This window comes from Brienomyrus brachyistius, chromosome 7 (genome assembly GCF_023856365.1).
Source record: "Brienomyrus brachyistius isolate T26 chromosome 7, BBRACH_0.4, whole genome shotgun sequence".
Classification (NCBI taxonomy): Eukaryota; Metazoa; Chordata; class Actinopteri; order Osteoglossiformes; family Mormyridae; genus Brienomyrus; species Brienomyrus brachyistius.
The window spans coordinates 21,244,478-21,261,648 of NC_064539.1; the positions used below are offsets into that span (position 1 = coordinate 21,244,478).

Below are 17,171 nucleotides of genomic sequence, written 5' to 3' on the forward strand. Positions count from 1 at the left end.
AGAATCACCCCTGAGTGCCGCATGAAGACCCGAAGATCACAGCTATTCAATACTGCTTTTTGGCTTTTTCCCTTGCATAGAGATTTCTCCAGATTTTCTGAATCTTTTAATGATATTATGCACTGCAGGTAATACATTCCCAAATTCTCTACAATATTACACTGAGGAACATTATTTTCAAAATGCTGCACTATTTGCAAACACAGTCTCTCACAGAGTGGTGAATCTCTCCCTGTCTTCACTGCACAGAGACTCACTGGGAAGCTCTTTTTATAACCAATCATCTGACTGACCAATGCCAATTAACCTAATTAGTTGTGAGATATAGAATTAGGTGTTTTGTTTTAGCATCAGACAACTTTTCCAGTCTTTTCTTGCCCTTGTCCAAACTCTTTTGAAACTTGTTCCTGGCATCAAATTGAAACTGAGCATATATTTGTCATAAAACAATAAAATGTCTCACTTTCAACATCTGATATACTCTTTTTATTCTATTTTCAATTAAATATTGGTTTATATGATTTACACATTTACATTTTACATAGCGTCCCAACTTTTTTGGGAACGGAGTTGTATAATCTACAACCCCATTCAGCCTTGGGTTCTCCGATTACTCTTTCCGAGAAAAGCCTTCTGCTTTTGAGGACACTGAATATCTTTCCTTTTCATTTTTCGTCTTTAGTGTTAAATTTATCTGTATTGGTGGTACGTACAGAAAAGCGCTGCAGCTCGTTGTTTTAGATAAGATTTAGCATTGTCGGTGGCCGGGAGCATCCGTTCCGAAATTCAAGCCGGGTTTTCCAATTCGCCGCTAGAGACGGCGGTGGGTTGGGTCTGGATTAGCTGCTGGAGCCCGGCTGGTCGAGGGCTGCTCCTGGAGCACCGCTCCTGCAGGATGCTCTCTGGTGTCTGGAAGCATCAGATGCCGCTGCAGCCCTACATGGATCACTGAGGCGAATAGGCAGCACTAATCATGAACCGAGCTTACGTCTCACACACTTTGTTCAGATAGAAAGCATTAAGCGAGCGGGCGTCACCTTCTCTCTCACTTCTGAGGACGGCGAGGTGTCGCTGAACGTCAACCTGCCGGATCGATCTCGAGTAGCAAGTTCTCCTAAGTTCTTGAATCTTCCTTCAAACAGAGCCCAGGATCACCTGGGTTTCACCAAGGGCTTCCCAAGTTTTTTTTAACCCTACGTTGCGGTCCAAAAGCAACGGGTTCATCCAGGCTTCGAATCCATCATGTGGAAGGGTGCTGAGACCTCCGACGGCGGGCTTGCTAGATGCTTCCCGGGAACGTGGATGGTGTCCAGCCCGCTTCTTCTGCTGCTCGTCAGCGTAGGAGCAGCCCAAGGTGAGATCACCTATACGCTCGGAGGTGAAATGCAATGCAGGTGATCGCTGCTGCTACCGTTTGTTTATTCCTCTTTGTTAAAAAGTCACATTGATGAGTTTGTGGATTCATAATGAGCAGCATCTACAATTAATAGACCACTAAACCGTTGGTTGTTTTAAGTACATCCAGATCACACCTTAGTCCACATGGACATTCAGGTCAGCTCAAACTCTGCCCCCACTCTGTATTTGAACAGTTTCGGTGTTTTTTCCTTGTCGTGCTGCTTTCCTCCCGCAGTCCAAAGTCGTGCGGTTAGATGAATTGGCGTTTCTGAATGGCTCATACTATGTGCAAATGTGCCCTGTGAAGGACTGGCATCCCGTCCAGGCTTTTCCCCAGTCTTATTGTGCCCTTTTCCAGTCCCCCGCGACCCTCTCTAGGGTAAGGGGCTGAGAGATGGATTGATGAGCACATTATTGGAGATGAATGGGTGTACGAGCCTCTTTCGCTTTGGAATAGCGAGCGTACCTGGTGTTATACATGCTGATAGCTATTTAAAACGTCTCAAACAGAACTGAGCGTGGTCTTGTGATACTGACTGGGATAAGGGAAATACGGCTGTGATGGAAATAATATGGATGTAATAATACGGGTTTACATGCGGCTGATAGAGGAGGAACTGTCCGACCCTATTTAAAGCTTCAGCGAAGGCGCGATTGGACTGCGAACTGTTCTCGGTGACTGGCAAGAAAATTATGTAACTCCGTATTATCGGACTATTAGGCCTTATTTTAAATATCTTTTTGGAATATATACTTTGTGCAACGGACAGTGACATTTGGACCAACTTTTACTTGACGTGGTTATTGATTTATTTTTTAAATTGCGGACACTAAACGGACATTTATAAAAACTATTGGAGAGGCGCGACACAGTACTTGGAAAAATGCGCTAAAGTATCTGATTTCGTTAGCGATCACAATGAATGAAAAATTGAAAACTCTTCAAATGGAAGTAAATGATAAAGGAGAGACTGATAAATATTTATTAAAGATCGTGGTTTATTTTAAATAAGGGTAATCGTATACACATGGCTTAATCCTGGTGGTCAAACATTATTAAAGTAATGATTTAATTGGTGTGTTTATTCAAGAATCATTAACAGGTTGTTATATTGGCAATATTAGACTGGCTTTGGAATTTTTCGAAAACTAATTATTGCCGTTTTGTTATTCTGATATAATTCTTTTTGATCTTTTAATAAGTGCGCCGGGGTGCCCATCTGCCTTCATGTGGTTTTTTTCCCCTTACCTTAATCTCTGGTTTCTGATATACGAGGTGTCTGAAAGTGTTTCAGTGTGCCGTTTTACATTGTGTAGAAAACAGACGCTCCGAACTCAGGAGGCGTCCTGAATAAAGAACTAATCAGATGTGCTGTGACTTGTGGGAAAAATGATCGCATTTAAATTCAGTCCTACCTGCGTTTTATTTTTCATTTTTGTATGAAATTACAATAACGTTCCTCTGCAATCTCCTGGATTATCGGACCATGGTTGGAATATAAAACCCAGAGACAATGAACTTCAAAGGTTACAGTAAATTACTTTAACAAAAAATAAATTAATAATTTAAGGCGGTTCGGGTGTAAAAAGCGAACAATGGTGCCTTTAAAAGAAAACGTAGCAAATGTTTGAATTATAGAAGAAGCGTCCGCGACATCGTTCGAATTTGGGTTCATACCTCGGGTTTTATTCAGCAGTGCAGCCTTCAGATGCTCTCATATGAGTACCTATATTATATGTACTGTATTGTATTTATTTTCCATGCTCACATGGTCGATTATTATTATAGTTATTTCGGCGCAGTTAATTAGTACACGCAATTAACATTTGAATGAATACATTGGTCTGTAGTAGATTATTCATTTGCGTAAGCTCTGTGTGCGTACATGCACCAGTGAGCAGACCGGATCTTGGACAGTGGGTCCGGCTGGCCCGGTGAGGCTGGCGTAGCGGGTGCCTGGAACGGCGGTGGAGGGGCTGGCAGGACATGCCGGCCGCCTGCCTGGGAGCACGGCTGCCGTTTTCACTTCCAGGCGCGCAGCACGCAGGCTTCGCTCTTCTGAATATCAGTGGTCTGTAAAATTGTATTCTACAGTACGTTTCACTGAAAATAAGTATTGTCCTACATCTTACTGTAGTGTGACTTGATAACTGAATGCGTTTTAGGAGTTCGGTCCTGATTGGTAGCACTCATTCCAATTAGCTGTTACTTTGACAGCCTGAAGGTGCTGCCCCCTGCTGGTTGTTAGTGCGCAGAGCACCCCAGCAAAGTCCTGGGATCGCAGGCAATGGTGTGACATGTGTGCAATAGAGACTGGATATAAAACCCTTTCGCTGGAGACAAGGGGTGTTTTAAGGTAGGTGCAGAAATCAGTTTGTGTAGCTGTACCATCTTTTCTGTCAGTTTAGGCGTGTGTCGTCCAGCAAGGGAGGCAGTGGAAAACAGAAAGTGCCCCAAAGCACCTGCATCATCACTCATAGCTGTGAAAGCCTGTGTTTGCTGGTGACGTCATCCAGCTGGCCAAACCCGCACCTTCTCTCTGCTCCTCCCGCTTGTCTGCGCTCCAGATCGCCCCGTGTGGGCCCGTGTACAGGGATGGCAGTGACTGCACCGGTATCTGCTACTTATCCCTTTTGCTGCCGCTCTCTTCCATATGAGGATAAACTGGGTCTTTGCTGTACAATTGTGCCGGAATTTTCTAGCTCCCCTGCCGGATAGTCTCGTTGCTCCTTTGCCCCTTTGCCTCTCTCTTTTCTCCTCCTCCTCCTGACCGGGGCTGGTTTTGGCCCAATAGTCCAGCCTGGCTCTCCATTGAGTTCCAGCTGACAGTTTGCTCTGCTCTGCCTACCTATATACCCCCGGTAGTTTGTATGCATTCTCACAGAGCCTGGCTTCAGGTGCTAAAACACACACAGTGTAGCTCTGCATGAAGGCAGAGTACAGCCCCTGTCTGTCTTTATAAAGATCAGATCTGCACACTTGCGGCTGCAGTTCTCGAAGCTGATTTCCTGCGATGTCCCAAGACCCCCTTCAAAGATGGGTTCTGCTTACAGGTTTACACTGCCAGAAGAAAGTGGACCAGTTTTTACCTTTTCTTGTCACTGGGGCTGCACCCTCAACGGTCTGCCAATTGTACTCTATAGCTGTTGGTAATTGTACCTTTTAAAGTACAGAAATGGACTCTCAGGAGCATGGCCAAGGTACAAAACATCAATGTGCCTTCAGCTGTGCAAAAATGTCCCTCATAGTCTATTTCTGTGTTTTAAAAGGTACAAATACTTACAGCTAGGGTACATTTGGCAGGCCCTTAAGGGTACAGCCCCAGTGACCAGCAAAGGTACATATTGGTACTTTTTTTTTCTGACAGTGTAGCTGCCTGCTTTGTCTCTCCCTTTCTTGCGACGCCGCATGTTGCTCGCCTGAAGGGGTAGGAGAGGATGCCAGCCTCCTATCGCATTCCTCAGGTAGCTCTCAGCATTTCTGCAGATCAGACCTGGTCCACCTTGGAAACCCCCCCTCAGAGTCCTGGGGGCCAGGGGCTCAGGCTTGCGGCGGCTGCCAGAAATACATACAGCTGTTTTTGTCACGTCACAAAGGAACCATAAGGTCACTGCAGTGCCTTGACCGACACGCCCCCTGGTGGCATCCCGGCTGGCTTTTATTTATTTATTTATTATATTTTAACCCTGCTGCCTGATGTGCTGCTTCGTGTTAAGCTCAGTGTGGAATTACGCTTAATGAAGGTGAGTTTGGGAACCCGTTCGGTGATCCTGTCCTCCACAAACGACGCAGTGAGTAGTTTACTTAGTATCAGCGGCGGTTCTCAAAGGGTGGGTCAGCAAATAATTGGAGGGGGGTCGTGAGACGATTTTCTGAAAACTTCCTTCCCCCCACTTAGCAAACTTTGTTATTAGCGATCCGTAAACAAATGTTATATGAGTATACACCCCCCCCCCCACCGCAAAATGCATCGTGTCCTTCATCGCCCTGCCCCCCCACCCAATGCTTTCGTCACTTTATCCCGTGAACATGTTCCTGCTTGGACACACATGACCTGTGGACCCAAAGGAGGAGCGGGTTCGAGAGAGCGACCCAGGGAGGGGCTTGTAACGCTAAACACCCTGAATGCCGTGAGGGCCAGTCCCGCTCCTGTCGTCCAATGGCGCGCTGTGCTCCCCCCCCCCCCTGAAATCTGAGCAGCGTTTCTGTGGAAACATAGTCTTTGAATTTGCATTTCCATCTTCTCTGTGGCCTCCGTCATGGGCTCCTTCCAGAGAGGAGATGAAGTGTGCGGTTGACACCTTGAGTCCCATTTCTGGCTGAAAGACAAGCATTTACCACAGCAGGGGTATAGTACAGGTCACCTTCATGTGGGGGGGGGGGGTGCTTAACACAGGCATCTCCTGAGTTGAGTCTCCTGAAACAAGAGTAGTCGGGAGGGAGTGTCCTCCGACGGACGCCAGGCAGGCGTGCAGCTGCAGGCTGAGGTCATGCAGACGTCGCATCATATTTGTCAGGAGAAAAATGATGCCTGATCTCAGGACGAAAGGCACAGGATTTACGACGTGCAGACAGCTATCTGGTAGCAGGAAGCGGGGGATTTTGCCTCTGAATTGGTTTGGTAGGGTCTGAAAACAGTTGCCGTCACTTGTCCACAGGGGGGAGCAAAAAGTTTTAATCTATGGAATTTAACGTTTTTTGTTTTTTTTTGTACGTATCATTGGTCATTTTGATAGGCTGATAGTTGTTCTGTATCCTGATATTTTGGGTTGCCAAAATGTGAGGTTAGACTCTTCATCAGGCTCAGGAAGGATACCCACAAAACACCTCAGTGTTTACTAGACAGAGAAGCACGTTTGATGTCTCTATGGTGTCCCAGTGCTGGCCGGTGTCCTGGGCTCGCTCCTCTACTCTACGCTTAGTCCTCTGTTCCAGATCTTCTCACTCCCTTCGGTCACGGCCTGTCGGGCATAGTGGGAATCCATCCAGGAGGATTATGGTCTAGTGTATCTCCTTAAAGTGACGTGAGTTTAACAGTGTTAAGGGCAGCAAAAGGCCCTTTGAAAAGCCGCTCACGCCGGGTGCCAGCGCTGCAGCCGCTCGTGGGCTTGGAGCACGGACAGAGACGCAAGGTCAGCTTTTCCTGAACAGCGGGGTGTGGTTTCGTCAGAAGAAAGGCTGCTCTCAGGCCGGCGGCGCCCCCGTGGGCGGGAGGAGAGGATTAAACAAGCTTCTCTGCAGACATGTTTCCAAAAATGGGCCCGTTTATAAGGAGTAGGGCGGTGGAGCACCTCCCTTTGTCCAGCTTCTCTCAATGTTACCATTTATCCCTTGTTTAGTGTGTCTGCGTGTGTGTGTGTGTCTGCGTGTGTGTGTGTGTCTGCATGTGTGTGTGTGTCTGCGTGTGTGTGTGTGTGTCTGCATGTGTGTGTGTGTGTGTCTGCATGTGTGTGTGTGTCTGCGTGTGTGTGTGTGTGTCTGCATGTGTGTGTGTGTCTGCGTGTGTGTGTGTGTGTCTGCATGTGTGTGTGTGTCTGCGTGTGTGTGTGTGTCTGCATGTGTGTGTGTGTCTGCGTGTGTGTGTGTGTGTGTGTGTGTCTGCGTGTGTGTGTGTGTCTGCATGTGTGTGTGTGTCTGCGTGTGTGTGTGTGTCTGCATGTGTGTGTGTGTGTCTGCGTGTGTATACACCCAGGAAGTCCAGGGTATGATGGGAAGGCTGCTTTGAATGAACTGTCTGATACACGTTCCCCCCCCTGCCCTTTTTGGCCCCCTGCTCCTTACGCCTGGCGGCTTGCTGGCCGCCTCCCTGCACCTCCCCCTCCCTCTCATATTGTCTCCATGTTCACAGATAAATGTGCTGTTTTGTTTTTCTCTGCAGGAGAAAGTTAGGGGGAGCGTCAGCCCTGTGTTTGTCCTCCTGTGGTGCTCGCTGTACAGAAACGTCCTTCACTTTGTATAGGATTCAGTGGAGCTGCACGTATTGGTCTGAGAGATATCATCAGGTTCAAAACCACGATCTCCCCCCCCTCACAAAGGCACGGGCCTCCCCAGCCTCCTGTTTGTATTCAGTAACTAGCAGAACAATACACCAGTGACTAGAAAACAGCTTGAATCTTTTATTAAAGCACCGTTCCAGCTCTTGGCCGAATAAGTAGGTCCTTCTGATTAAATCTAAACTGCATGTCGCAGAAATATCGACAGTCAAAGCTGTGTAAAGTAACACCCAAATCCAAAATGTTTGCTGCTCCTGCGGGCAAGTTCACTGACCCCTGGGCACTTCCTGGCACCCAAGGGCATATTCACTGCGGGTATTTGTGCCCTGGACTGGACGTCTCGCACCATTCGAGCAATTAAATGATGTTTTATTTTATGTTGGGATGCTTCCTTTCACATATCCCACCTTCTCTCCATTGAGGCATGCATAGGTGGTTGCGGTACGAGGGTAGGATCAAACTATTTATCTGACGCGCCTCGAGTGTTTCAGTGTGTTAAGGGCCTTGCTCAAGGGACATTGTAGACATTGTACATTGTAGACATTCGACGAAGGATGGGATTCAAACCAGTGACCTTTTAATCACAAGCACAATGCACTGAGCCGCACAGCACCCTACGTTCGGCTGATTAATACGCCCTGATGTCTCATCCAGACAGGAAGTGACAGAGATTTACAGTATGGATGTGTTACCGTGCTGTGCCGCTATTAATGCCGTTATGGATGCCAGCGCTCGATAAGTAAACATTGTAAACATACAAGTTCATCGGAGAGTATGTTATTTTTGGAGAGATAATGGCCTTTATGAGACTTAAATGCATATAAATCATATATAGTAAAAATGCGGTGCTGATACAGAATAATATTCTCGCAAAAGACTGTCAGATGGATCTTCAGAAATGAATAAGCCTGAGGTCTGAATGAGCTGTCAGTTGCAGTAAATCATTCTGCTGCTGTTACAGGAGAGGAATGATATTGTAGAAATTAAATTATTCAACCAAAACATCTCCACAATGTTCTCTCTCGGAGGTATGTGAATCGTATGAGATTAAGAACTGTGTGTGTGTGTGTGAGAGAGAAAGAGAGAGAGAGAGAGAGAGAGAAAGTTCTGATCCATGGTTAATATGGAGCTGGTTTGTGGATCGGGTCTTTCTGCAGTAACCTTGGTCCTCGCCGTGTCGAGTTTGCCTGTGTTTGGGCTTTATTCATCCTGATTTCCCCTCTCTGCTCTGCGGAAGTGCCTGTGCCTGTTTATGCGGTTACCTGTGTAAGGGGCTGGTCTTACAGGCAGGAGATGCTGGCGTGGGGGCCTGGAGTCGGAGGCTTGCTTTGTGGGTTTGGTTTAATGAAAACGGCTGGGGGGGGGAGTGAAGAAAGAGACTGCTGATTTGGGATCAGTGGAACAGGAGCAGTAGGGTGTAAGGATAAGGCCTGTGGGGCTGGATGCGTTTAGAAGCCTTAGAGGGTCAGAAGCAAAGATGGATTGTGCTTATTTCCTGACCCCCCCCCCCCCCCCCCCCCCAAGTCTTACACCCTGAAATGGAAGGAGAGATGAGAAGAGGTTGGCTGTGGATGTAAGTGGTGTTTTTGGTGAGTGGCGTGTGGGTGACTCAGATGGGGGCCCTAAAGTCCCTCTCCGCTCACTGTACGCTTTTTTTGGGGGGGTGGGGTGAAGGGTTCCGGAGAAAAGCAGATGGAGAGATGTGTGTAAGAATAAACCTGGGATGGCAATCTGCTCGACGTGGAAGACGTGACGTGTTAGAGTGTGACACAGCTCTGAGCGCTGCAGAGACGGGGAAGACAGAAGGAAATAGCTAGGGGTGTGTGCGTCTCTGTGCGTCTCTGTGTGTCTCTGTGCGTCTCTGTGCGTCTCTGTGTGTCTCTGTGCGCCTCTGTGCGTCTCTGTGCGTCTCTGTGCATCTCTGTGTGTGTCTGTGCGTCTCTGTGCGCGTCTGTGTGTCTCTGTGCGTCTCTGTGCATCTCTGTGTGTCTCTGTGCGCCTCTGTGCATCTCTGTGCGTCTCTGTGCATCTCTGTGTGTCTCTGTGCGCCTCTGTGCGTCTCTGTGCATCTCTGTGCGTCTCTGTGCGTCTCTGTGTGTCTCTGTGCGTCTCTGTGCATCTCTGTGTGTCTCTGTGCGCCTCTGTGCGCCTCTGTGCGTCTCTGTGCATCTCTGTGTGTCTCTGTGCGCCTCTGTGCGTCTCTGTGCGCCTCTGTGCGTCTCTGTGCATCTCTGTGCGCCTCTGTGCGTCTCTGTGCGTCTCTGTGTGTCTCTGTGCGTCTCTGTGCATCTCTGTGTGTCTCTGTGCGCCTCTGTGCGTCTCTGTGCATCTCTGTGCGCCTCTGTGCGTCTCTGTGCATCTCTGTGTGTCTCTGTGTGTCTCTGTGCATCTCTGTGTGTCTCTGTGCATCTCTGTGCGCCTCTGTGCATCTCTGTGCGTCTCTGTGCGCCTCTGTGTGTCTCTGTGCATCTCTGTGTGTCTCTGTGCACCTCTGTGTGTCTCTGTGCATCTCTGTGCATCTCTGTGCGCCTCTGTGCGTCTCTGTGTGTGTGTGCGTGTGCGCGTTTCTGTTTGTGTGCGTATTTGTGTGTGTGTGGGTGGCTGTGTGCATGTGTGTGTGTGTCTGTGGTTCCCCGCCCTCCTGAGCACAGAGCTGAAAAGCCCTTTAGCCCTGATATCTTTCAGTAAAGTGCTGAGGTGCCTTAAAGCCACACCAAAGGCAGCATACACTTTCATCCATGATTACTGACCCCAAGGTGATGTCCCTCAGCAGGACACCTCTCCATCAGGCCCTGCCTCCTCTCCACTCCCCTGGCACCGTCGTCGCCATTCCCTTCTCATGCAGGGAACTGCGGACACGGTTCGGTGGCGGTATGACGTGGGATGCTTCCTAATACGGGAGGGATCGGCGACTGCCAGAGACTGATTGGGCCGGATGCAGGGTGCGGGGGCTGCCTGGGTGGATGAGATGGCCATTGTTTGGTGTCCAACAGCCCCCCCCGCCACTCACTCACACTCCCCTTGAATTTATTAAGGAGTTAAACTGTCCCCATAACTTTGAGCTACAAGCTGTTTCAACAGATTCCACTTCCAGGTCTTCTGGAAACAACGTCCTGTAGGGATCGGGGGGGGGGGGGGGTCGGGAAGCTTAGTGAGTTACAGCCCCCATGCCTGAAGTATGAATACTGTACTGTGGTGAGGGAGGACCCCCAGACCTCGGGCCTCTGCTGTATGAGTACAATGGCTCCTTTCAGAGTGGCTCCATGCTGCCCTAACCCTGTCTGTCCTCTCATGGGGGGGTCGGGGGCTTTCTGACAGCCCTGCTGGCCCCCATCAGGATGTGTATGTGTTGTATGTCCCCGCTGAAATATTACCGGCTCTTTAAAGATTAATGTCGGTGGGCCGTTCTTGCAAGGGCCGTTCCCCGGTGGCTGCAGGGGGGGTGCCTGACCAAGCTCAGCAGCTCCCCCTAGATTTAAGAGGTGAGAGCTCCTGGTTCACTGTGTCTGAAGCCATGCCACCCTAGTCACACGACCGGAGGAGTGGCTGGGTCTCTTTCGGGTGGTTTGTAGGTAGTGCTTCTCCTGTCCTCTCTGTCCCTTTTGCAGTGGGCCCCCATTCACTCTGTCCCTTTAGCAATGGGACAGACTGCCATCCTCTCTGTCCCTTTTGCAGTGGGACAGGTTGCCTTCCTCTCTGTCCTTTTTACAGTGGGACAGGTTGCCATCCTCTCTGTCCCTTTTGCAGTGGCGCAGGTTGCCATCCTCTCTGTCCCTTTTGCAGTGGGGCAGGTTGCCATCCTCTCTGTCCTTTTTACAGTGGCACAGGTTGCCATCCTCTCTGTCCTTTTTACAGTGGGACAGGTTGCCATCCTCTCTGTCCCTTTTGCAGTGGGGCAGGTTGCCTTCCTCTCTGTCCTTTTTACAGTGGCACAGGTTGCCTTCCTCTCTGTCCTTTTTACAGTGGGACAGGTTGCCATCCTCTCTGTCCCTTTTGCAGTGGGGCAGGTTGCCTTCCTCTCTGTCCTTTTTACAGTGGCACAGGTTGCCTTCCTCTCTGTCCTTTTTACAGTGGGACAGGTTGCCATCCTCTCTGTCCCTTTTGCAGTGGCACAGGTTGCCATCCTCTCTGTCCCTTTTGCAGTGGGACAGGTTGCCGTCCCCTGTCCCTTTTCCAGTGGCACAGGTTACTGTCCTCTCTGTCCCTTTTCCAGTGGCACAGGTTGCCGTCCTCTCTGTCCCTTTTGCAGTGGCACAGGTTGCCGTCCTCTCTGTCCCTTTTCCAGTGGCACAGGTTGCCGTCCTCTCTGTCCCTTTTGCAGTGGCACAGGACTCTATACTTTTTCCATGGTTGACAGAAGAACTTTCTTTGCCCCTTCAGGCTTTTCCAGCTGTTCTATGAAAAGTACAGTTCTCAGGAAGTGACCTCATCACCATTTAGAGGGAATGGAGGCAGTCTTTGATTTCTGGTGAGGCTGTCCACTTGATGAATCTCTCAAGCTGTGCGTTTGAGGTTTGGTCAGCTGATTTGATGCTGAGCATCGTATGTATGTAGAGCAGTCAAAGTGAGATGCCCTGATGGCACACAGTAACTGCGAGTCACACATCAGAACCTTGGATGGATACCAGGAGAATGACCTTCTGCTTGTTGTGCCTGATTAACACCATACAGTGTTAGGGCAAACTGTCTGTTAGTGTCCCTCCTGGAAGTGTTTGCGGGGTTGTTTCAATTGGCCTTGGATATCAATAAGTCAGTTATGACTGAAAGGGCTAAATTGATATTCAGATGCATGGATGTTCAATCATGCAGTTGCTATACAAACTGGATCCTATACTGCTGCAACTTTGTTGAAACTGCTTCCTCAGGCTTATTCAGCCCCATATTTTTATTTTATATTTTTCTGCCAAATCACCTCACTCAATTGTGAAGACAGTTTGTGTTTGAGGGTGTTGATCACCTGGCCTGCTTTCTGTAGATGCTGTTGGTGCTCTGAGATGGTGGAGCTCTGTGTCTTCTGTAATTAGCATTAGGGTTACGTGGCAATATTGTAGGGTTAGGGTTAGGGGCACTGTTGTAGGCCCGTGTCCTTCAGTAGATGATGAACCTCGTACCATGCAGCGTTTCTCATGCGCTTCTTGCCAACTCGAGGCTGCTCTGCATTTCCATCTTGTCACCCGTGCTTTAATAAAGGCTGCTCACGTCTGAAGTAACACCGTAACACCTTCTGTGTGACACACATCAACGCCCCGACTCACATCTCCTCGAATGAAACGATATTACTCTCAATACCGCGCAAATCGAAGGATGTCTTGCATCATTGAACCATGACTTTAATTGCGTACATGACCTACAGATGACGACTGACCCTGATTTGAGCTGCGGGAGCCTGTCACTGGGTGAGGGAGTGCTCATCACCAAGCTGTGGGCTTGCGCCTACACAGAAATGTTTGGGGAGCCCACGGAAGTGACCACAGTGCCATCTGGCTTTGCTTGTTTATACCGCTGAGTATGTTTCCTTAAGCAGAGAGATGACCACACTGATGTTTCAGAATCACTGCTCACTTCCTGGCAGCTTCACACTGCCGTCTGAGAGTGTCTTCCCACCTCTACGCTCTTCTTTAGCTTTTCACAGCGCCAGTGATTCTGAGAATCTGAAAACAGAACAAAAAAATGCAATGTAACTGTATAAACCGGTAGATGGTTTGACTGTCAGCAGAACAGGGGGGCTGGTGTTGACATCAAGATCAGTAAAGTACTGACCTTCTGCAGACTGTGAGAAGTTTAGTCTCCATGGACTCTGGGAATAAACTAAAAATAAAGTTTTTTTCTGTAACACGGCAGGGTGAGTTTACTGAGGAACCTCTGCTACTCACAGACACAATGCAGATTCCTTTGGACCTCCTCAGAGTAACAAAATGAACTTGATATTGTTTTGGGCCTGTGTTAGTCCCACCACTCTCCTGCATTCCACTTCCCGGTACCCGTGGGTGTCCTGCATCCTTGGCATCCTTGGGAGGCCAGCTCACCTTCCCTCTCTCTGCAGAGGCGAGCCCCATATTGATCCCCAGCTCTTTTCTAATCGATAACGAGCTCTAGTTCTGCCGAGAAACTGTCAATGCTGTAGGCTTATCGATTTTCTTGGCCTATCACAAACACATACTAATGAACAGTCTAATGTACTGTGATGTTTGAAAACAAGTTAGCTGTGAGGATCATTAGGAAAATGGTGAAAGTACCATGAGAATAAAGCATGAAGTTCACCAGATCATGCCCTCCAGCAAGAGCATGACTTTCCACCCATCACTGCCCCGGTCCTCATTTGTTTTCCCCCTCTATCCTTTATTGCCCCTGCCCTCACTTATCCCTCTCCACCCTTTACTGCCCTGCCCTCACTTATCACTCTCCACCCATCACTGACCCTGCCCTCACTTGTTATCCCTCTCCACCCTTTACTGCCCCTGCCCTCGCTTGTTATCTCCCTCCACCCTTTACTGCCCTTGCTCACATGTTGAATGACTGCTGTCTGGAAATGCACAAGTATTCTCAGGCTGTGTCCGTTATATCATTAAAGAAATGTATGCGAACGCTATTCATTATGTGGAGTTCCTCAGTCAAACCCTCTGTCCACATTTGCCCATTTTGGTGCGGCACAACATTTCCCACGCACGTCCCCGGGAACGCCTGGCTGCCATTTAGCAGATTAGCTTCAGCGTTCTCTGGCTGTCTGGGAGCGTTCTGCTTGGCCTTGTCCTCTGAGAAAACACAGACTAGCAAAGGAAATGAGAGGCCAGGGCCCCCGTGCTGCTTTCCCTGTTTAAACAAGCCAAACAGGAGCTTTTAGCTCCCCGGTTCTTAAATATCCATTTCCAAGTGGGGGAGAAATGGTGTTGATGACAGGGGGCCGCACCAGCGAGACCAGGAGGCTCATGCTCGGTCCTGTGGCTGGTTGTAAAGGATGAGTCGACACTATGTTGACGAGGCTCTGAGTGAATAATTCCACTCTTTGGCCACTTGACCCCTGGAGATCAGACTCAGAAGTGTTTACTGGGCAGTGATGCCATAATGGCCCGAAAGAGAGGGAGAGAGCAGAGGTAACATGCCAATGTGAGGTATGCAAGCTCTTTGTTGCCAAGGAAACAGAATTAGTCGCTTGTAACAGGAAATGGGCCATACTGCTCTCCATGCTGGAGAAGGGGGAGTCATGGAGGAGGGGCAGCGGGGAGGTGCATGGGGGTGATGGAGGAGGACAGTGCCCTGTGTGGGGGGTATGCAAGGGGGTGATGGAGGAGGACAGTGCCCTGTGTGGGGGGTATGCAAGGGGGTGATGGAGGAGGACATGAATGAAGTGAGGGATTGGCCAGGTAACGAAGAGGCTTTGGCAGAGATACAGGGAGTGGTTCCCTGGGGGGGGTGGCCTGGGGACGCCGCAGAGGAGGCGGCAGGGAGGCTGTGATGATCAAAGTATTTTAGCAACAACGAGGCAGATTAATAGTTATGGTAATTAGTAATCTGGTTCAGCTGCTCTGTTCAGTTGCGTCTGCCGTCTAATTGACCCCGAGACCCACTCTTACTCCTTTGGGAGTTTTGTTTATGTGGCGTTATATAAGGTCTGCATATAGAAGATCATTGGGGAGAGTAACAGACTGTATGTGTGGGCTTGTGTTCCGCGACGGGCCGCCCTGCCCTGCTCAGACCCGGACAGCAGCTCTCCTGCGCAGTAGGAGCGCCCCGAGACCCTTTCAGAGCTGCTCAGCTCAAACATTAGTTAAGGTCTGGAATCCCCCCCCCCCCCCTTACAAGGCCCACCCCCGTCGGCCAGAATGCAAACTGCATCCCCAGAGCAATCTGCCATTAGAGTCAGTGCTGTTAGCTGCTGAGGATGTTTTCATTAACAAGCACCCCCTCCCGCCCCCCCCAAGTCAGATAATACTGCAAAATGCAGACACACACACACACACACACACACACACAGTATTTAATCTCCCTTTTCTTGCAGAACCCAGATATAATAGACGTTCAATGAACTGTAGCATAATTGCCAGAAAGCGGCCTAGAGATCATGTGTGTGTGTGTGTGTGTGTGTGTGTGTGTGTGTGTGTGTGTGTGTGTGTGTGTGGTGGAGGTGGAGTTGCATTGCATATTGTGTGTTTGTGGGGGGGCGGTGTTGCTTTGTGTGTGTGTGTTTGTCTGTGGGGGGGCGGTGTTGCTTTGTGTGTGTGTGTGTGCGCGTGTGTGTGGGGGGGGAAAGGTGGTGTTGCTTTGTGTGTGTGTGTGTGTGGGGGGGGCTGTGTTGCTTTGTGTGTGTGTGTGTGTGTGTGTGTGCGTGCGTGTGTGTGTGGGGGGAGGGCGGTGTTGCTTTGTGTGTGTATGTGTGTGTGTGGGGGGGGCGGTGTTGCTTTGTGTGTGTGTGCGTGTGTGTGTGTGTGTCCACTGAAACCTTCTTTATTGTTCCCATGACTCTGCAAAGAGAGGATTTGAAGTCTGCAAATGGAGTCTTAACCACAACTCTCCATGTTAATATAAGGTTCTCCACCCTAATCTGGGCTTGTGTTTTGGCCAGTGAGTCTCGCCGTTTGCTTCGCAGTTGCTACCGAGCTGCAGTCTGATGGACCCTGCTGCTCTCCCCCAACCTGCCAGCGTGAGGCGCCCCAAACACCCCGCCTGCGTTCGGTCCCCCTTTCTCTGTGACTAGTGGCCTCCTGAAGGCATGGCCATGGACAATTGTCACCCTTTCCTGCATCGATAAGCATCTACACCCGGCAAAATTCCCCACGCGTCAAAAAGCGCTTTCCAGAGGCAGATCAGCGGGCCGATTAGCTCCCTAATGTGAGCGCGTCGCCCGCAGGGGGAGCGATAGCCGCAAGGCACTGCATCACGCGCCATTTGTTTAATGGCAGATGGAGAGGCGCTCGGGGTCCCGTGCAGCGTGTCACGCCCCACAAAGCCTGGTTAAGTACAGTCGTGTTATCATTAGCAGATACTGCCTATGGAGCTGGGGAGGGGTCTGCTCAAATGAACCAGATTTTCCCACCATACACGCACAGGGAGGAGTGCATAGGTGCAACAGTTCCAAAGAATACAGAGCCCAGACATACAGGACTTCCAAAGGAAACAGAGCAGAGTGTATGTGTGTGTGTGTGCCTGTGCACATCTGTGTGGCTGAACCATTCCTGTGATCAGTGCTGGAATCAGATGCATCGTAGCGGACTGATGAAAGCAGACAACTGTGGCTTTGAATTGTGGACAATCACAGGAGCGTTTTGCCCCTGAAATGCCGGCCGCACTCCCCTGAGCCAGATGCGTGCCTCATGGTGGAATCAGGTTTCCTCTCGACGCTGCCCGCTGTTCACGTCTCCTATCCTATGGATCAGCCAAACCTTGGCGTTACGTGGTGTTTATACGGCTGTCTAGCGCTGTTACTCCGTGAGAGAGAGCTATACCATCCCCGGGCAGCTGACTGTACGGAATGTGCCGGCATGAGTAGGACGGGGCTGGTTAAGACCCAGGCAGATGGAGGGTCTCGTAGGGGTCCCGGCTCCTCGCTAAGGTGGCCCTGGAAGCACATGGGATCGCTGAGCCGTGCCCCGGCTCGATTAGTGTCAGCAAACCCCCCCCTGCTGAGGATGCGACGGAGCTGGGGGTGTTACATGCAGGTGCTCTGTGTAGCTCATCAAATACGGTGGCGCGCGGGGAGTAAGGTGACCCCGCCTGTCAGGCGCTGTCCGCTAGCGGCTTGAAGGCGCCTGCTTGCTGTCAGCCCTGGAGTCCTAGAGGCAGTT

General features: G+C 49.8%; 1 protein-coding gene across 7 annotated transcripts in view; it reads left to right on the forward strand.

Annotated features, from left to right (window-relative positions):
* The first annotated feature begins 824 nt into the window (after positions 1-824).
* unc5cb (unc-5 netrin receptor Cb) overlaps positions 825-17,171 on the forward strand; it is a 49,035-nt gene continuing 32,688 nt past the window's right edge. For 2 of the 7 annotated variants that reach the window (XM_049020700.1, XM_049020699.1), the window contains exon 1: positions 826-1,354. In XM_049020700.1, coding sequence (XP_048876657.1) covers positions 1,243-1,354 — 112 coding nt within the window. In that variant the 5' untranslated portion in view covers positions 826-1,242. Of the gene's footprint in view, positions 1,355-17,171 lie in introns of all 7 variants that reach the window. The other 5 variants (XM_049020704.1, XM_049020703.1, XM_049020698.1 and 2 more) reach the window with 4 other exon arrangements.